This window comes from Myotis brandtii, unplaced genomic scaffold (genome assembly GCF_000412655.1).
Source record: "Myotis brandtii unplaced genomic scaffold, ASM41265v1 scaffold250, whole genome shotgun sequence".
Taxonomy (NCBI): Eukaryota; Metazoa; Chordata; class Mammalia; order Chiroptera; family Vespertilionidae; genus Myotis; species Myotis brandtii.
Genome location: NW_005359478.1, coordinates 2,051,686 through 2,072,095, shown reverse-complemented (window position 1 = coordinate 2,072,095; position 20,410 = coordinate 2,051,686). Strand labels below are relative to the sequence as shown.

Below are 20,410 nucleotides of genomic sequence, written 5' to 3'. Positions count from 1 at the left end.
CTGCGGAGCCCCCTCCTCCAGCCCCGCCCACCCTGCTGTGCAGGCTGCCGTGGGTTTGCCTTACCTCCTCCGGTTGGGGGGCTGTTTTACTTCGCCCACGGTAGGCGTCACGGATGTGGCACCATTTGGATCTTAACTCTCCCTCCCGGCGTTTGCACTTCACTTCTTAATCATCATTGTTGTTATTTGTAGGGATGGTCGTAATTTACTAATGAAGAAGAGAGGATAAAATCTTAAAATTCTCCTCTGCCCACCTTGTGTGTGTGTTTTTTTTAACATTTAAAAAATATATATCTTTATTGATTTCAGAGAGGAAGGGAGAGGGAAAGGGAGATAGAAACATCAGTGTTGAGAGAGAATCATTGATTGGCTGCCTCCTGCATGTCCCCTACTGGGGATCAAGCCTGCAACCTAGGCATGTGTCCTTGACCAGAATCGAACCTGGGACCCTTCCGTCCGCAGGCTGACGCTCTATCCACTGAGCCAAGCCAGCTAGGGCCCACCTTGTTTTTTTTTGAGGGGTGGAGTGGATATAAGGTCTGTGTAATTTGTTCATCTGTTCTTCAGTCATTCCACAAACGTTCACTGAGCACCGGACTGGTGCCCGGCGCTATGCTACCCATTGGGGTATGGCCATGGGTTCGGAAGGGAGGTGGACAGACTCATGCATATCCTACTGGGCTTACCCACTGACGGACCAGCCGGCAAAGGAGTTAGCAGCCACCGGACACTCCAACTGACATTAAGCCACTATACAATTAATTGGGATAAGAGCTACAAAGGAGACGTAAGGGCTATCAATGTGTGTTACAGGAGGGCTGTGTGTGGAGGGAGAGAATTTTTGGAGAAAACGACATCTCAGGTGAGTTCTGAAAGATGAATAGGCATTAACTAGGCTGCATGGAGGTGAAGAGTGATATATACTGAAGAAGAGCCTTTTCCAGGACTCTGAGGTGCAGTGGATGTGGAACAAGGGACAAGTCCATGGCAGGCTGTAATTGGCAGATGTTCTCCCTGTCTTGGCGTCTTCCCCCCTACCGTCTAATTTCTATACAGCAGCCAGAATGACCTTAAAAATATAAATCTGATCCTGCCACTTCCCTGCACCAAACTCTCCAGTGAATTTCCATCTTAGAACAAAATTCAGACCCCTTACTGTGGCCACCAAGGCTACAGAGTCTGGCTCCAAACTTTCCTTTCTAAACTCACTTCTTAAAATTAGCCCCATTACTGGCTCTATCCAGCACTCCCTACCCCTTTATTTTCCTTCATAGTTCTCATGACCATGTGAAATTATTTCTCTCTCTCTCTCTCTCTTTTTTTTTTTTTATCTACCAGCCACTAGGACAGGAACTTTATCATCTTATTTATTGTTTCTCCAGGATTTAGAACAGTGCCTGGCATATAGTAGATGCCCAATTATTATTTGTTGGATCTGTGAATTGGGGAGCACTTAGCAAGGGTGCCTAACCCAGTCAGAAGGTATCAGGAAAATGGTACTGATGGCAGGGATACGAAGGCTGGAGCCTTAATGATTAAAAAAGAAAAAGAGTTATTCATTTTCTTCAAGAGAAGAGAAGAAAGTACTTACGGCAGGGAGGAAAATAGAGGCAAAATGGAATGCAGCCTGTCAGGGGAAATGGGATTGGAGAGGTGAGAAATGAGGGTGGAACAAAGATCCGGTAAACCTGCTTAAAGGTAGTGTGGTGCCATTAAAGGATTTGAGGAGGGAGAGTGGTAACTTCAGAATTGATATTTTAGTTAGACCATCCAGTTCTTCGAGAATGGATTGGAGGAGGAAAGTGGTGGTTACAAGACCAAGATGTTTCTGTAGTCTAGGAGAGAAATAATCTGGAGAAAGGTACAAGGAGAGGATGTAGGTTAAAATAAAATAAGTTTGTCAAGTAAAAAAAAAAAAAAAGAGCCCCAGGTCCTGGGGGAAGGGGTTCCATGTCTGGGGAGAGAGCACAGGAAGAAGAACAGGCTTGGCTGGGGGAGGCGACCTCATCATGGTCCTGTGAGGTGTCTGTGAGACACCGAGGAAAGAGCTGAGCTCAGGGTCATGTCACAGAGTCACCCCAGGAGGAAGGTTGGGATTGGAGGTGGATTTTTAAAAAAAATATATTTTATTGATTTTTTTTACAAAGAGGAACGGAGAGTTAGAAACATTGTTGAGAGAGAAACGTTGATCAGCTGCCTCCTGCACACCCCCAACTGGGGATGTGCCCGCAACCAAGGTACATGCCTTGACCGGAATCAAACCTGGGACCTTTCAGTCCTCAGGCCGAGGCTCTATCCACTGAGCCAAACCAGTTAGGGCTGGAGGTGGATTTTTTACACCAAAGGCAACTAGAAGGTAATCAAAGCCATGGGGCGTCTCTTAGGAAAGATGACGCATAAGAAAAGGGCTAGGACAAACCCCTAAGGAACACCGGCAGACAGAAAGGTGAAACCCTCAAAGGAGAAGAAGCAGTCAGAAAGGTGGGAGGACTTCCGACCAGCAGAATGGGGAGGAGAGAAATGGTGGCAGCGAGAGGAAGCAAGGTGGGAGGTGGAGGTCTTAGACAGATGACTCAGTCAACTACCTGGAGGGAAGAAGTAAAGGCTGAGTAACAATAACAGTAATACTTCCTGGCATCTGTGTCTATTATAGTTCACAAGGTGTACCATCACAGACATTATTCTTTTTTTAAAAAATTAATTTCAGAGAGGAAGGGAAAGGGAGAGATAGATAGAAACATAAATGATGAGAGAGAATCATTGATTGGCTGCCAAGTTGCAACCCATGCATGTGCCCTGACTGGGGAATCAAACCTTTGACCTCCTGGTTCATAGGTTGATGTTCAATCGCTGAGCCACGCCGGCCGGGCCACAGATATTATTCTTGTCTGTGGGCTTCATTATAGTCCTACATGGGAGGGTCAGAAAAGTAAGGATTGTGCCAGCAGGTTCACCGATGTTCAGGATTTGAATCCACATTTCTATAGCCTCAACCAAGTCCCCCTGATTTGGTCTTATTTTAACTCTAATAATTATGTTCAGAGTTAGCCTCACTCTTCCTGAAGTTCAAACCACACTCTGAAACACTTGACAAGCAGGGCCTTGAATTAGCAGGGTGTGATCAGTAACTTAACCTATTCATTCACTCATTCAGTAAACAGTGAGCCTTGATTCTGTGCTTCCCTCTCAGTGAAGAGTTCTGAGGTTTCAAAGAATAGAAACCATGAGCCCGGCTGGTGTGGCTCAGGAGGTCACATGTCCCAGTTTGGGCTTGGTTCCCAGTAAGGGGCGTGCAGGAGGCTGCTGATCATTGATTCTCTCTCATCATTGATGTTTCTCTCTCCCTCTCCCTTCCTTTCTGAAATCAATACAAATATATTGGGGGGGAAATTATTTTAAAAAAAGAAATAGAAGCCATGAAATGTGCTCTGCAGGTTTATAACCGTAAGGAAGACTAAAAACACTCTACTGAAATATCCGGGAGGCTGTAGGACATGATGACTGAGAGCTGCTTGGGCTTCAGAGTAGGACAGATGTGAACTTAGGCTCGGCTCTGCCACTTACTCAAGTTCTCTGTCTCAGTCTTCTCTGTAACAGGAGTCGTCAGGCTAATGCATGTAATGAGCACTAATGAAAGGTTGTCTATTATCTCGAGTAAAAATACAGAATGGCACATGAGGTACAAGTACTTCCCATTTGCACTGGGCTTTTCAGTGAATGCTGTGGTTATTAAGAGTTGGTTAGCCAAACTGGTTTGGCTCAGTTGATAGAGCGTTGGCCTGCGGACTGAAAGGTCCCGGGTTCGATTCCGGTCAGGGGCATGTACCTTGGTTGCAGGCACATCCCCAGTGGGGGGTGTGCAGGAGGCAGCTGGTCGATGTTTCTCTCTCATCGATGTTTCTAACTCTCTGTCCCTCTCCCTTCCTCTCTGTAAAAAATCAATAAAATATATTTAAAAAAAAAAAGAGAAGAAAAAGAGTTGGTTAATCAAACTAACTTTATAGTGGTAATTATTTTGTGGGATATACATGTATCAAATTATCACAACATTATCACAGTAAACTTACACAATATTATATTTCAATTATATCTCAATAAAGTTAAAAAGAGTTGTTTAATCAGATGAATTCAAGGATGAAGCCACACTCTTACTAGTAAGGGACAGAAGGGGTCTAGTCTCACGGGAGAAAGAGGTCCTTTTTGGTGTCAGTAATCAGGAGGGGTGTTGTATCTTCAGATCAGAAATCAGAGCTGAAAGAAAACAGGCTCTAGGTTGATTGATAAGGTTTATTCATTCTTTCATCTGGTGTTTCTTGAGCACCTACTCTTTGCTGTGTATGGATTGAGAAAGCGTCTCTCTTGGACTTGACCGTGGATGTTACAGTGGGACTGGGAGGGGGCGACCTCCTTGGGGACGTGGCCCGAGGCCTAAAGAGCAAGGAGCCTGTGACATAATACTTGCCAGTCTCCAGGGCAGGAGTTTGCTCTCTGAGCCAAGCCGGCAGCGTTGCAGGGCTAGCAGGAGTGGGATCAGAACTCTGCTGCTGAGTCAGCCAAACTATTTTTGTACTTCTGCTTTTGCTTGTATTTCCCAGTTGTCCTCCCTTGGTGTTTAGCTAAGTCTTTTAAGTGTGCAACAGGCCCTAGGAATACATATGTGGCCACCTAATACACCCCTAGTGGCCACTGCAGCGGCCTAGGTGTTGGAGGTGACTCCCTAGGCCTAGGGGAGTGGTTCTCAGTCGCCCCCTAGGGGACATTTTGGAAACTTGTGTCTTTAGCGGAGACCCTGGAGGCACTTTGAGGATTGCATGGATGGAGGACAGGAAACGTAGACATTCTACATTCACAAAGAAGGGTTCTCTCATTCTACTTGACTTTGGAAATTTCCACTCAACAACGTATGCAAATATAAAATAAAAAACACTATTCTTTTCCTTATTAAATTTGCCAAGGCTCAGAATCAAATATTAAGTTTGTGGAATGCACTTAATCTTATTCACAAAGACTGACTTTTAAGCATTTCTATTTGTCATATATTTTTAATTAAATTTCTATTTATTGATTTTAGAGAGAGAAAAGGGGAGAGAGAAACATCGATTTGTTGTTCCATTTATTCATGCATTCATTGGTTGCTTCTTGGATGTGCCCTGACCAGGGATAAAACCCTCAACCTTGGTGTATTGGGATGATGCTCTAAACCAGCCGTGGGCAAACTACGGCCTGCGGGCCGGATCCGGCCCGTTTGAAATGAATAAAACTAAAAAAAAAAAGACCGTACCCTTTTATGTAATGATGTTTACTTTGAATTTATATTAGTTCACACAAACACTCCATCCATGCTTTTGTTCCGGCCCTCCGGTCCAGTTTAAGAACCCATTGTGGCCCTCAAGTCAAAAAGTTTGCCCACCCCTGCTCTAAACCAACTGAGGTACCGGCCATAGTATTTGTCATATATTTTATGTTTTTGCAGCACAATGATAATTTCATATCATGAAAATGACTTATGGCAAAAATTACATCTCAAAATTATTAATTCATGGACTGGTTTTGCTTCTATTAAGTTCTGTTTTATTTAGATTAGTGCAAGATCTGACTATAGTATGTCTCCAAGGTAAAAGTGAAAGCATTTACTTATTGAAAACATATTATAAAAAATAGTCCCATCTGGCCCTGGCTGGTTTGGCTCAGTGGATAGAGCGTTGGCCTGAGGACTGAAGGGTCCCAGGTTCGATTCCGGTCAAGGGCACATGCCTGGGTTCCGGGCTTGATCCCCAGTAGGGGGCGTGCAGGAGGCAGCCAATCAATGATTCTCATCATTAATGTTTATCTATCTCTTCCTCTCTGAAATCAATAAAGAGATATTTAAAAAAAAAAATAGTCCCATCTGGCTGGAGTGGCTCAGTTGGTTGAGCATCATCCCGTGCACCAGGAGTTCAACGGTTCAATTTCTCATTAGGGCACATCCCCAGGTTTCAGGCTCAATCCCCAGTAAGGGGTGTGCAGGAGGCAGCTTATATCTCAGATGTTTCTATCTCTTTCTCCCTCTCCCGTTCTCTCTCTGAAATCAAGAAAAACATTTAAAAAAATAGTCCCAATATTTTTCCTTTATATTCCAGTTAAGGCAATTATGTTGATTCTTTTAAATTATGTGTGTAGGGTAGGTTAAGTCATATTATTTATATGTTTATTTCAGGATAGAAAAGAGTATATTAGGTCGCCAAAACCGGTTTGGCTCAGTGGATAGAGCGTCGGCCTGCGGACTGAAAGGTCCCAGGTTCGATTCCGGTCAAGGGCATGTACCTGGGTTGTGGGCACATCCCCAGTGGGAGATGTGCAGGAGGCAGCTGATCGATGTTTCTCTCCCATCGATGTTTCTAACTCTCTATCTCTCTCCCTTCCTCTCTGTAAAAAATCAATAAAATATATATTTAAAAAAAGAGTATATTAGAAAATACTTATGTAAAGGGGGTGCTTGGGCTGTTGGGCTGAGATCTTCAGGATGGGGAGCGGGGAGCTCAGAGACAGAGGCAGAGTTGCCCCTCCCCGCTGAAATCAACCACTCTCGACCAACTTGGGAGTTCTGGATTTTGTTCCATTATTATTATTATTATTTAAAATACATTTTATTGATTTCTTACAGAGAGGAAGGGAGAGGGATAGAGAGTTAGAAACATCGATGGGAGAGAAACATCGATCAGCTGCCTCCTGCACACTCCCCACTGGGAATGTGCCCGCAACCAAGGTACATGCCCTTGACCGGAATCAAACCTGGGACCCTTGAGTCCCCAGGCTGACGCTCTATCCACTGAGCCAAACCGGTGAGGGCTTTATTCTGTTACTGAAGCGGTATCCCTTGACTGATGCCTTTGGAGAACACGGAGCCAGAAGTGTTGCCACGAAGTCCGCAGGCCGACGCTCTATCCACTGAGCCAAACCGGCTACAGCGGTTTCTCATCTTTAAAATGGGAAAAATAATAATATCTGTCTTTCGAGAATGAAGTGAGTGAGGTAAAGGTCTAATGCACACTAAGTACCATAGAATAAGTACTCAGTAAGCATTAGCCCTTATTATAACTAATTTTATTTAGAAAATAAAATATAAAAACACAAGGGAAGCCCTGGCCAGTGTGGCTCAGGGCTTAGTGCATCAGCCTTTGCACCCAAAGGGTCCCAGGTTTGATTTCCAGTCAAGGGCAGGGACCTAGGTTGCAGGTTCAAATCCTGGCCCCGACTGGGGCACATTTAGGAGGCAACCAACCAACGTGTTGTGTCTTGTGTCTCTCATTGCTCCCACATTTCTCTCTCTCTCTCTCTCTCTCTCTCTCTCTCAAAATCAATGAATAAAATTAAGAAAAAAACGAGGTGGTATCAACTCTGGAAGATTTTTAAACTGAAGTATAAAAAGAAGAAATAAAAGCCTCATAAACACTGTTACTACAGAGTGAAACAGGGAGGTGGAGGCTAAATCCAACAGAGCAAAAAGGGGCAAATATAGTAAGTGTGACAAATATTTGTGGAATGAATGAACTAGAGGGAAGTAAGGTGCAGGTATCACCTGTCTTCTTCCCAAGAATGAGCCCTACACAACATTTCCTGGAAAAACAGGAAGTCTAGATGGGGCAAATATTGACATGATGATGGCTCATTTTGGTTCAACAACTTGGCATGTACCCATTCTGTGTCAGTAAAGGAATGAGTAAGACATTCCTTTACTGACCCCTCTAAGGACTTATTACAGTATTTGGTGCCCAGCAGCCTGCTATACACATGCATTATGTACTGAAACCTCACTGTCACTCCCCTTTTATAGATGAGAAACAGAGGCTTACGTGATGTATTGAAGGTCAAACAGCCAGTAAATGGTGGAGCCAAGTTTCAAACCCAGCTGTTCTCACTGAAACTCTACTGACGCCATAAGAACCAGAACAAGAAAAGATCCGTTTGGCCTGGCGTGTCTGGAAAGACTTCACTGAGCTCTTTTAAAAAGACACAGCAAACCAGCGGTTAGTGAGCATCTCCTACGCGCCAGGCACATGCTTCTTTCACTGACTCCAGTAATAGCCCTGAAAGATGGTGGGGCGGCCTCCGCTTTAGTTAGGAAATAGGCTCAGGGCTGGGGTTGGTCAGGTCCTAATGTGTGTGTCACTTGTGATGTGGTCCAGGTGTGATGTGGTTGCAGCATCACGGACAACCCCCTTCTCGTGTCCACTAAGGCTATGGCTCAGGGGTCCTCAAACTACGGCCCGCGGGCCACATGCAAATACAAATATTGTATTTGTTCCGGTTTTGTTTTTTTACTTCAAAATAAGACATGTGCAGTGTGCATAGGAATTTGTTCATAGTTTTTTTTTTAAACTATAGTCCGGCCCTCCAGTCTGAGGGAGGACAGTGAACTGGCCCTCCCGCCCCACCCCCCACCCCCCGCAACAAGTTGAACAAACTTTGTCAAATCTGATACCAGAGGCATAAACTCTGCTCAAATGAAAGCTTCTTTTTGTTTATCAACAAGGTGATAGGAAATAATGACGTTTCTCTTATTATAGTTAAGAGGAAGTTGATAAGCGCTCATAAAAATTCATTTATTCAAAAATGTTACTGAGACTTTATTATACAAGTGACCCAGCACTAGCTGTTGGTGATACAGTAATGAAGAGAAGCTACAGTCTTGGCCAGGGGTCCTCAAACTACGGCCCTCGGGCCATATGCAAATACAAATATTGTATTTGTTCCCGTTTTGTTTTTTTTTACTTCAAAATAAGATATGTGCAGTGTGCATAGGAATTTGTTCATAGTTTTTTTTTTAAACTATAGTCCGGCCCTCCAACGGTCTGAGGGACAGTGAACTGGCCCCCTGTTTAAAAAGTTTGAGGACCCCTGCTGTGGCTTGTACAGCACTTTCCAGTTTCTGAACTACGTGCCACAACCTCCCTGTCCTGTGAGAAAGGAAAAGCCGCTCACACAACCCGCACCTGCTGGTGAAACCAGGGAGGCCTCCCTTCAATCATGCCCTTCCTCTGCCCAGGGCCCTCCCTCCCTGCTTCTCTGGTTAATGATCCCTGCCCTTTCTCCTCCGGGAAGCCTTCCGGGATAACTCCTTACCATGGAGGGTCCCTTGTTACTGGTTTGCCTTCACGTGTAACTATCTGCGTAAGTGTCTGACTCCCTGCTTCACAAGCCTCTATAGGACAAAGGCTGCCCTACCCATCTCTCAGTATTCTGGCTACACTATCTTGCGCAGTGACCCTTTCTTATTAGTATCAACTTTATCAGTATTACTTTAACATTTTTTCTCAAGAAAGCAATGTGCTTACTATGGTTCCCATCCTCTGGGATTCTGGAGCCTCTACCCAGTCCTCTCAGACCTTTGATTTAGATTCTTCCCTAAGCTGTCATCCACACATGCCTTCTAGGATGTGACGGGGTGCAGAATCACCAACAACCTGGAGGAAACCAGTCGCCCTTTACAAGTATGGGTGAAGTTGCCTCACTTCCGGTGTCATGTGACTCTCCCGTAGTCATCACATGACCCATTTACTCCGTGATGCCGGAATTCATCCCCAAGGCTAATCCCGGGTCTGTAGCTACCCAAGTACCTGCAGCTCCACTTCGATTTAGGGGACTTTGTCCCCTCCGAGGCTGCGAACGCTGCAGTCTTCCCACCTGGTGATGGAGCCTGCAAGTCCTTCCAGAGAGGTGAGTGGGCCAGGGCTCCCAATTGATCTCGTCTGCTTCTGGAATCCTGGCCATCAGGTTCAGGAATTCAATGAATGACAGACTCTCCTCGAACTCAGGCCATCATGGCATTTCTACGGAGGGACAGGTCGAGGGAGAAATGGGTGGCAAGAGGGGAGGAGGAGGGTCCTGGTCGGGGAGGGTCTGTCACTCACAGAGGGCTTGGAGGGAGGGCTGGCTGCTAGCAGAGGGCCTATCCATCCCTCTTAAAGGTGGGAGACTATCCTGTGCGTGCCCAGGCGTGGCTGAGCGCTGCCCAGGAGAGTAGTTGAGGGGTGGAGAGGGGCTTGCCTTCCAGCCACTCCTCATTCTGTTCTCAGGAATGTCCCAAGGCCCTGGGCAGGGTAGGCATCATGGCTGCCAGACTCACGGGATTGCTTCTACTTCAGGCAGTTTCTTGGGCGTCAGGTGAGTAAATTAAGGAGGGAGGTAGCCCCAACACTTCTCTTCTCTGGTAATTTTCTGGCAAACTGGTGGTGGACATCAGTAGATGCTCAATAAATACTTTTGGGTGGAGGTACAGCAAGAGGATTTTAATCCTCACTCAAGGATAATTTTCCCATTGATTTTATTTATTATTTTTTTAGAGTGGAAGGGAGAGAGAGGGAGGGAGAAAGAGAAACATTGATGTGAGACACATCGATTGGTTGCCTTCCTCTCGCATCCCAACTTGGGTGAGGGATTGAACCCGTAACCCAGGTACGTGCCCTTGACCGGGAGTCGAACCTGAGACCCTTCCGTGCAGGGGCCAAGGCTCTAACTGCTGAGCCATGCCGGCCAGGGTGTGAGAGGATTTTAGGAACCGGTGTTTGGTCTCTCCTGAGTAGTGTGGCTTCTCCCAGCTTCATCCTTCAGCCCTTGCCTCTCTCTCCCTCCCAGGTGCCCGCCCCTGCAACCCTAAAAACTTTGGCTACAGCTCGGTGGTCTGTGTCTGCAATGCCACCTACTGTGACTCCCTTGATCCCCTGACCCTGCCTGCCCCTGGCACCTTCACACGCTATGAGAGCACACGCAGCGGGCGCCGAATGGAGCGGAGTCTGGGGACCATCCAGGCCAACCAAACAGGCACAGGTAACCCCTACACCCTCCACCCCGAGCCAGGCCGGGGTCCTCCTGGGGTTCCTCCCTGGGCACTGACGCCCTTGATTCCCTAAATGTGTTCTCAGGGCTGTTGCTGACCCTGCAGCCGGAGCAGAAGTTCCAGAAAATAAAGGGATTTGGAGGGGCCATGACAGATGCTGCTGCTCTCAATATCCTTGCCCTGTCACCCCCTGCCCGGAATCTGCTACTCAAATCATACTTCTCTGAAGAAGGTGAGGAGGAGGGGGACAAGATGACTGTGCAACTGACCTTGACATTTCCTTTGACCCTGACTTCCATCCATCCTTGACATTTGGGTCTTCTCTTAATGCCCAAATAAGATTGTCCTACCCGTCTTCCACCGAGTGCTTGGGGATTCTCAGGCTCAGACCTGTGTTTCACCCAGGTGCCTGGCTCCACAGGCCCTAACCTAGGAGCCCCATCTAATTGAGGGCTGACAAGTGATAGGCCGGGCCCTACATTCTCCTATTGACTCAGACTCCCAGATCTTGGTCTTTTACCGCAGGAATTGAATACAACATCATTCGGGTACCCATGGCCAGTTGTGACTTCTCCATCCGCATCTACACCTATGCCGACACCCCTGACGACTTCCAGTTGCACAACTTCAGCCTCCCAGAGGAAGATGTCAAGCTCAAGGTGGGCACTCTGGCTTCCTCAGGCCCTGGTAGCACTGATGCCCGGGATCTGAAAAGCTTCAGGCTAGAGAAGTATAGAGAGACAGAACCTGGCCCCGAGTCTCTAAGTTTTGTCCTGGAGCTGGGAGGGCGGGGGCTGAGGGCTAGGCCTGATGCACTGGTTGGGCCAGTCTGTTCTAACTCTGGTTGTCTCTCTCCGCACTACCTTTGTTTCTAGATACCCCTGATCCACCAGGCCCTAGAGATGTCCCAGCGCCCTGTCTCCCTCTTCGCCAGTCCTTGGACATCACCCACTTGGCTCAAGACCAATGGGGCAGTGAATGGGAGGGGGTCACTCAAGGGTCAGCCGGGGGACCTCTACCACCAGACTTGGGCCAGATACTTTGTCAAGTAAGGGAGCAGCAAGGCCATGGGCCCTGGACCAGCCTGGTCTGTGTCCTCACCTGGTTTCACCTCTAGCTATGACTCTCTTCACCTCACCGGCCTATCTTCTGGGCCTTTCTGACTTGGGCCCCCCGTTTCCCCCACCTCATCTGCCTCCTAGTCCTCTGGTTCCTGGTCCCCTTTCTTGGTCAGCGTCACACACACCCTTCCTCTGCCAGGTTCCTGGACGCCTATGCGGAGCACAAGTTGCAGTTCTGGGCAGTGACCGCGGAAAACGAGCCTTCTGCAGGACTCTTCAGCGGGTACCCCTTCCAGTGCCTGGGCTTCACCCCTGAACACCAGCGAGACTTCATTGCCCGGGACCTGGGCCCCACCCTGGCCAACAGTGCTCACCGAGGCGTCCGTCTGCTCATGCTGGATGACCAGCGCTTGCTGTTGCCCCACTGGGCCGAGGTGGTAAGGCCCAGGACCTCCATGGGTACCCCAGTGACCCTCAAATCCAAGATCCAAGTGACTGGCTCTCAAATAGAGTGCCTTCCCTGCCCCAACTTTTTTGCTTTTTAAATATATTTTTACTGATTCCAGAGAGGAAGGGAGATAGAAACATCAATGGTGAGAATCATTGATTCGCTGCCTCCTGCACGCCCCACACTGGGGATTGAGCCTACAACCCAGGCATGTGCCCTGACCACAGAATAGAACTGTGACCTCCTGGTTCATAGGTCGACGCTCAATCACTGAGCCATGCCGGCCGGGCCTGCCCCAACTCTTGATTCTTAGAGCACCCTGGGCTGGAGCCAGGTGCCCGGGTGGTATACATGCCCCTGGAGTGCTGGGGTGGTAGTGCTCCCAGGACCCCATGGTTGTTACTGCAACCCCCTCTAGTTGTGTTTATCCCACTGCCCATTCTCTGGTCCCCTAGTGTCTCCCAGAACCCTCCGAACGGGCAGGGCCGGGTTCAGTGGCTCCCTTTCCCCAGTATTCCTCCCCTTCCCTGTACAGGTGCTGGCGGACCCAGAGGCAGCTAAGTATGTTCACGGCATCGCTGTACATTGGTACCTGGACTTTCTGGCTCCGGCAAAAGCCACCCTGGGGGAGACACACCGCCTGTTCCCCGACACCATGCTCTTTGCCTCAGAGGCCTGTGTGGGCTCCAAGTTCTGGGAGCAGAGTGTGCGGCTGGGCTCCTGGGATCGAGGGATGCAGTACAGCCACAGCATCATCACGGTGAGCCACCGGTCTCCCTTTTCACAAAGCAGGCCCCCGGCCCCTTCCTAGTCTCACCAAGGACTGATGACCGGCCCTCCGCTCCAACTTCTCCCCAGCCGGCTCGCTCCTGGGGGCATGTTGTGGGATATCATGATTCCCTTCAGATCTGCACACCCCATCACCCTTCTTCCAAATGCTTGGGTCTTGAGCGTTAGAGCTGCCTGATTTCTCAGCTTCTCTTGTGATGTCTTCATCCTCAGTCTCTCCTTAGATGTCAGGACATAGAGCCCTGTCACAGGGCTGAGGCACCGGAGCCCACCTACCTCCTTAATCACATTCTCTGGGGACCCAGTGTCGAGCCTTTGTCTCCGCCCTGTTCCTGCCCTAGAACCTCCTCTACCATGTGGTTGGCTGGACTGACTGGAACCTCGCCCTGAACCCTGAAGGAGGACCCAATTGGGTGCGCAACTTTGTTGACAGCCCCATCATCGTGGACATCGCCAAGGACACGTTTTACAAACAGCCCATGTTCTACCACCTTGGCCACTTCAGGTGAGTGGTGGGCAGGCACCCCCGCTCTGCACCAGGCCTAGTGTTTCCTGTGCTGGGCTTACCTCACCCCACATGAGGAGCAGGAAGGTGTTTAGGGTGGGAACCTTGGGAGAGGCACACCCTGTCCCTCTTGCACCATCTGGGCAGGAAGTGACTGGACAGCATCAGACACAGGCAACCCAGCTGCCGATGCTGGAGCTGGGAGGCAGGAAGGAGGGCATGCCAGCAGCATGGCTCAAGACCTGGAGAACTGGGGCAGAGCCTTAGCAAGGGATGTGGGGGGTGAATTCTTGGGTTACGAGTAGCTGGGAGCTACCCTCAGGTCAGAGGGGCTGGGCTGGGGTCCCTGACGCTGCTTGTTCCCACTTCAGCAAGTTCATTCCTGAAGGCTCCCAGAGAGTGGGGCTGGTCGCTAGTGAGAAGAACGACCTGGAAGCAGTGGCACTGATGCGTCCCGACGGCTCTGCAGTTGTGGTGGTGCTAAACCGGTGAGGGCAGCAGCAGGGCCCGGGGACTGGGCTGAGGGCAGACGGTGGGTTTGGCAGGATCAGACACTCAGCTCTCCTGCTCCCTCCCCAGCTCCTCTAAGGATGTGCCTCTCACCATCAAGGATCCTGCTCTGGGCTTCCTGGAGACGGTCTCCCCTGCCTACTCCATTCACACCTATTTGTGGCGGCGCCAGTGATGGAGCAGATACCCAAGCAGAGGCCTGGGCTCAACATGGGCATTAAAGGGACCGAGTCAGCTCACATGCTGTCTGTGGCTAACAGGGTACAGCAGGGCCTGGGTGAGTTTAAGTGACGTCAGCCCAGGAGCAGTGGTTTGGGTAACTCACTCTCCCCTCCAGCTGGTGCCAGGGGCTGGAGGCTCCTCAGGAAAGGATTGGGAAGCCCCAGTGCTCCCCCCACAAGCTTGTGCAAGTGTATTCTCTGTGCTGGTTCCTGTGGAAACTGGGCCCAGGCCCAGGGTGAGCTCACTGTCTGTACAAACACAAGATGGGGGTAGGGAGGGCAAGAAAAGGAAGAGACTAGGAAGGCTGGACCCAGAACGGAGGATGTTTGTCTTTCCTGGAGATGAGAACTGGGTCCTTGCAGAAGCACTGTCATCAGGGCCAAGCAGCCAAGAAGCCACGCACCAGTGAAGGCAAGGACCCAGGTGGCCCCTTAAAGGACAGAAGGTCTGATCCCAGTGAGTGTGAGCAGGTTTATTTTCAGGGGACACCCCATTTCTGGCTGTATCAACAACAGGGAGACACAGGGACCTCTGGAATGCATGAGAGTAGAAAAATCAGTCCTGGGAGCATGAGGACAAATCACTCCTCGTCTTCCTCAGCCATGCCCAGGGCCCCCGTGCCTGGGGTCCGGGCCGGTGTTGCCCGCTGGATAGAGACAATGCCACTGAGCAAGGCATAGCCCACCATGGCTGCCAGCCCCGCCAACACGGACAGGATCTGGGTCCGGCGCCGGTACGGCTCCTCCTCAGTCTCCGGGCTCACTGGTGTCTGGCGTGGAGGTGGCACCTCAGCTGAGGGATAAGGAAGGAAGGTGGGCAGGGAGGCTAGTTCCTGGATCCCTGCCCACTCTCCCCAGGGCCAGCAACCACCCCGCATCCATCTGCCCCTTACCTCCATCCCAGGGGAAGTAGAGGCTGAGGATGTGGGTGCAGTAGGCACAGAGGTTATGCAGTCCCCGAAGGTGGGCCTGCAGTTTCCCACTGGGCAGCTTGACCTGCAGCAGCAGGGCCAGGTAGCTAAAGACAAAGGCGTCCAGGGAGGCGGGGCTGAGGCAGAGAGAGAGGGGTGTGATGGAGGAGGACGACGTTGGCAGGGGGGGTAGAGATGGAGTCAGAGGAAGATTTGGCCCTGGGAGGTGGCTCTGGACAGCAGGGACCACTAGGGTAGGCGAGGACACACCTTTCTGGGTCTTGTGTGGGGAGGGCCCCTAGGTGGCGCCAGCCTGGCCCTGAATGGGACGCTAGCCCAGGGCTGCATAAAGGGCACATTGAGTGCCCCGCAGCCCTGCAGACTCTCCTGTGCCTGGCGGCCCTCCCACCCTCCTGTACCACTGAGGCAACTCCAAGCCCCGCTGTCAGCAGAGCCAGTGTCTGTCCCGAGGACCTCTCGCCCAGAGCTGAGCCCACCCAAGCGCCTGCAGCTACATCAACACCCGCGTCTTCTTCCAAGCCACCTCTTACTCCCCTGGAGGCAGACTCACGCATCTCCAAAGAAGAATCTCTGAGAGCCCAGGCGCTGAGAGAGGAGGGTCAGGCATTCCCGGGCCTCTTGGTACAGCTACAGGGAGGACACAGGGAGGACACAGGGAGGCTTGAGGCTGCGGGCACCATGCCACCTCCCCTCCTAGGCAGTCCCACGCCTGGCCATTCGCCTTGGGGCTTCTCTCCTACAACAGCACCCTATCCCAGAGGTACCTCCTTCTCCAGTTCTTCCTCATGCTCAGGCCTATGCTCCCCGCACAGCAGCTGCAGCCGCTCCATGTGCTGCCGCTGCATGCGGCCGGGCAGGAAGAAGTTGAGGGGAAAGGGCATAGCCTCCGCGTACCACTTCCGAGTCACTTCCACATAGTTCTTGGCGTCTATCCAAAAAGTATGGATCTGGATGGGTACATAGGAAGGGAGAGGAAGGCCTGGTGGGCTTCTGATCCCCATGCTGCTCCAGCGCTGGAGGGGTGGGGTGAGGGGTCGGGGTGTGTGTCCCTGGCCCCTCCCCCGCTGGCCATAAACCCTGGGAGGTCTGGGCACACTCACCAGCACTGGGAGCAGCTTCTCCTCCAGCAGCGACACGAAGGCTAAGGTGTCTGCTCCTTGCCGGGCAGACAGATCATAATCAGCATTGAACTTCTGTGGAGGAAACGTCTACCGTGAGCTGATGCGGGGGGACTGCAGGGCCCTTCTCAGTAGCATCCTGTCTGGTGCCACCCTCGCTGCCTCTGAGTGTAGCAGAGGTAGAGTCAGGAGTTTTTCCTGCTGAGGCCCCCTGGCCTGGGCACAGCCAGTAGCCTGTTACTGTTGGCGGACGGCCTGGGCCTTGGAGCCTGCTGGCCGTCAAGATCTCGAGCCCATTGGGGAAGGAAAGCAGGCCCAGCCGCAAACCAGGAGCAGCTCCCAGAGTTTCCACGGAAAGGTGGCAATGTGCCTGCTGACAGCAGCTTTCTAACAGTAACTTCTCCAGTCTGGGCACCGCAAAGCTAACAGAGTGAGCTCAGAGGCAGGCTGGGCCTCCATCCACGCCTCAGGAGCTGGGGAACGCCATCCTCATGCTGCTGGACCCATGGGCCCAGGGCCCAGGGCCCCTGGCTGCTTCTCTCAATGCCCAGCTCTTGGCTATTTCCTCTATTTCATTCCATGGCCCAGGCGCCGCCACCACCACACATTCCAACCGTACCCCCAGGTCTCGGCTGCCTCATCTTCCTAGGCTCCAGTGTCTGTTGCTTAGCAACCCCCTCCACATTTTGAGTAAACTCTGTCCCCGAATAACCCTTTGAGCATGATCCTTAAATCTCTCTGAGCCTCACTTTCTTCCCTGTGGAATGGGGGTACTGAGCTCTTTCTCTCAATGTGGCTGTTACGAAAAAAACTCTGAAAACTGGAAAGGTTTGCTCACACATAAGGAAACATGGCTGTGGCCCAGTCTGCCAGGAACTTTGGCTTTTATCTGCCTCTCAAGCCTCCATCAATTCCCCAGCTCCTTAATATCTGGGAAAGTAGAAATGAAGAGGGTCCCATTTCTGACAGTGAATCCCCCACCCCCCCTTTTTTAAAATATATTTTTCTTGATTTCAGAGAGGAAGAGAGAGGGAGAGAGAGATAGAAACATCAATGATAAGAGAATCACTGATCGGCTGCCTCCTGCATGCCCACCACTGGGGATCGAGCCCGCAACCTGGGCATGTGCCTTTGACCAGAATCGAACCTGGGACCTTTCAGTCCGCAGGCCGATGCTCTATCCACTGAGCGTGTATTCCCTTTTTTAATCAGACCAGGAAAATTAAAAGAACCCTTGGAAAGCATCCTGGCTCAGCCCCTGGTTTTACAAATAAGGAGCTTAGCAGGGAACAGACTGTCGAGTCTCAGAGGGAAGGCAGGGGTGGGTGGGAAGAGATTAACCAAAGAACATGTATGCATGTATCATAACCCATGGACACAGACAATAGGGTGGTGGAAGCCAGGGGCGGGACAGGCTATAAGGGGTGAATGGGGGGAAAAGGGGGACAAATGTAATCCTTTCAACAATAAAGATAAAAAAACAAATAAGGAGCTTAGGGCCCTGAGACATTAAGCGACTTGCCACAGGTCACTCGGTCAAGGAGAGCGTGAGGGGCAGAGCTTAGGCCTCCCCATTCTTGTAATACTCTTCCAACTTCCCCGCCCTGGCTCTGATCCTCGTCACCCCGAGTCCCATATCCCGCCTGACCTACTCCCCGAAAAACGGGCGATGGCCCTTAGAAGTCCCTCTCTGGTCGCACTTTCGAGGGTCTCACCTGAGCCAACTGCTCTCTTCTATTCTCCTTTCCCTTCCTTGTGTCATCCGCCTGTTCATCTCTCTCTCTGCCCAGCAGGCAGAAGGCTCTGTGCCTCCAGATGCCCCCAAAGTGCCCCAGCGTACCCTCTGGCCTACTACTTACTGCATCACACCAACACTGTGTGTCCCCCACCCCATCACCCTGTGCTCCTTGAAGCTCTGGGTCCCCTGCCTCGAGCCTGGCATATACCTGGGGCTCAATAAATGTGTGTTGCTCTGCACGGACTGAACTTTTCTCACTAGCAGTTCCCCTCGCCAAGCCACCTACCTCTTTTCGAAGGTGGGTGATGATCTTGTGTGGTACTGAGATGACCTCTCCGTGACTGGTCCGGAGGGCGGGCAGCGTTCCTGACGTTGAGAAAGAAGGACGCCCGCCAGACCCTTAGCTGTCTGTCCATACGTATTTGGACCACATTCCTGTCTGTCTTCTGCTTCTCCCCTTGTACACACCCTTCCTCGCCGCCCCCTGCCCAGGGACACTGGGTACCTGAAGGGCTCCGCCAGGGGTTGCTGATCTTGTGCACCTTGAGCGGGGCCCCAGTAAATCTGGCATAGGTCTGCAGGGAAGGAAGCAGAAGGCAGAGGGGTCAGGACATGGCCCCCACAGGGGGGTCAAGAAGAGAAAACATGGATTGAGTACCTCTTATGCTATGATCTATGTTTAGTACTACACACACACACACACACCCTGGTAAATATTGATCATGAGGAAACAGGTATTTTTGTATCATTGACATAGAGCTTAAGGAAGATGTGAGCTCACCATAACATTTGCCAAAAGGGAAAATGAAGATGGATTCAGGAAAGTAATTTGTACCCAATCACAACTTCTCCAGGAGAAATGTCTGGATGTCCTGTAACTTCTTTCTTTTCCACCCACTCCCCGTACAGTTGGTTGACTACCAGACATCACCTTCAGTGGCTTATCTTTCAAGAGTCGTCCCTGACTTTCTGGACTGGGTTAGATGCCTGTCATAGGTTGGGTCCTCTAGAAGCTAACCCTGAAATAAGGATTCATGTAAATGTGTTCCGAGGAATAACTGATAGGGGGATGGGCAAGAGGGAATAGTGAAGGGAAGGAGGCAAAGCAAGGATAAGATATCAAGCAGTCTCGAAAGTGGGAAATTTGGCTCAGTCCTACCAGGAATATCTGGAAACTGCGTAGTCACATCTCAGAGTTGTCTCATTCAGGGACAACATTTAAACTTCCGCATGCCAGTCACTGGTTAAGGGCTGCCCCCCAAAACTTCTAGTACTACACACACACACACACACACACACACACACACACACACACACAGGAGGACATTACTTCACAATGGGCAACACAGGGCTCGGAGATTATGGATGTATCCATGATTACCAGTGAGCTAGGAAAATCCTTCCATCTCCTCTCCTACAATCTACCTGGGGAACAGTTATCCTCAGAAGGTTGTTCTAACCAGTACCTCCCTTTTCTTGGAAAAACTGACCATGCACTTTTTTGTTGTTGTTAATTCTCATCCAAGGATATCCCCCCCCTCCCCCCCATTTTTAGAGAGCGTGGAAGGGAGGGGAGGAGAGAGAGAGAGAGGGAGGGGGAGGGGAGAGAGAGAGAGAGAGAGACGGGCTGGTTGCCTCCCCAACTGAACCCGAGACCCTTCGGTCCGCAGGTCCGCGCTCTGACTACGAGCCAAACGGGCCAGGGCCGGCCATGCCCCTTTTCGGCAACCTCTGTGGCTGTCCTTACCTAGCCCTTGGCACCTGGTCATTTTATGACACGGGCTTGCTGACATGTCTGCCTTCCTATAAGCAGCCCCACGGTGGGGACCAGGCCTGACTTATTTTTGCTGCCAGTGTTCGTACTGGGAAGGGGCCTCCTACATGCTGATTCGATGAAGGGGCGAAGGAGTGACACGAACGAGTCTGACTCCACAGCTCTTTCCACGGAGCCTGGCTGGGGGCCTTTTGGTTCAAGAAACAGTAAGCGCAGTAGATGCTGTGGAGGGAGGAGGAGGAGGAGAGGGAGGAAGAAGAGGCGGCGAAGCCAGGAACGCCAAGCCTGAGGACCGGGAGGCTGTCCCGCTTCAGCGAAGACGGGAAGGAAGAAAACGCCCCGAGAAGTGATCGCCCCAAGGTCACACGGCCGGCCAGCGGGTGGGCGGGGGCAAGACCCTTCCCCGAGCCCTCGGCCAGGCCTCTCTGTGGCTACACGAACCCCGGGGCTAAGGCGCGGGGCACTGCGCCCACAACGGACGGGCACGCCCTTCGACCG

At 50.9% G+C, this 20,410-nt stretch overlaps 2 protein-coding genes across 3 annotated transcripts in view; one reads left to right on the top strand and one right to left on the bottom strand.

The window, feature by feature from the left end:
- The first annotated feature begins 6 nt into the window (after positions 1–6).
- On the top strand, positions 7–14,393 carry GBA (glucosidase, beta, acid). 2 transcript variants are annotated; one of them, XM_005867526.2, is made up of 13 exons: positions 7–100; positions 7,814–8,006; positions 9,414–9,696; positions 10,056–10,143; positions 10,615–10,806; positions 10,902–11,048; positions 11,342–11,475; positions 11,692–11,864; positions 12,077–12,314; positions 12,861–13,085; positions 13,456–13,619; positions 13,991–14,107; positions 14,199–14,393. In XM_005867526.2, the coding sequence occupies exons 3-13, from the start codon at positions 9,670–9,672 to the stop codon at positions 14,302–14,304; spliced, it is 1,611 nt and encodes a 536-aa protein (XP_005867588.1). In that variant the 5' UTR covers positions 7–100; positions 7,814–8,006; positions 9,414–9,669; the 3' UTR covers positions 14,305–14,393. The 2 variants fall into 2 exon arrangements, with proteins under 2 accessions (XP_005867588.1, XP_014396300.1); XM_014540814.1 differs by lacking the exon at positions 7,814–8,006.
- A 415-nt stretch (positions 14,394–14,808) lies between these two features.
- The window catches only part of MTX1 (metaxin 1), an 18,196-nt gene continuing 12,594 nt past the window's right edge, over positions 14,809–20,410 (bottom strand). Inside the window, exons 2-8 of the mRNA XM_014540815.1 lie at positions 18,644–18,713; positions 18,425–18,504; positions 16,383–16,475; positions 16,047–16,229; positions 15,833–15,909; positions 15,244–15,398; positions 14,809–15,143 (exon numbers count right to left, since the gene is read on the bottom strand). Of these exons, the coding sequence (XP_014396301.1) occupies positions 14,932–15,143; positions 15,244–15,398; positions 15,833–15,909; positions 16,047–16,229; positions 16,383–16,475; positions 18,425–18,504; positions 18,644–18,713 (870 nt within the window). The 3' untranslated portion in view covers positions 14,809–14,931. The remainder of the gene's footprint in view (positions 15,144–15,243; positions 15,399–15,832; positions 15,910–16,046; positions 16,230–16,382; positions 16,476–18,424; positions 18,505–18,643; positions 18,714–20,410) is intronic.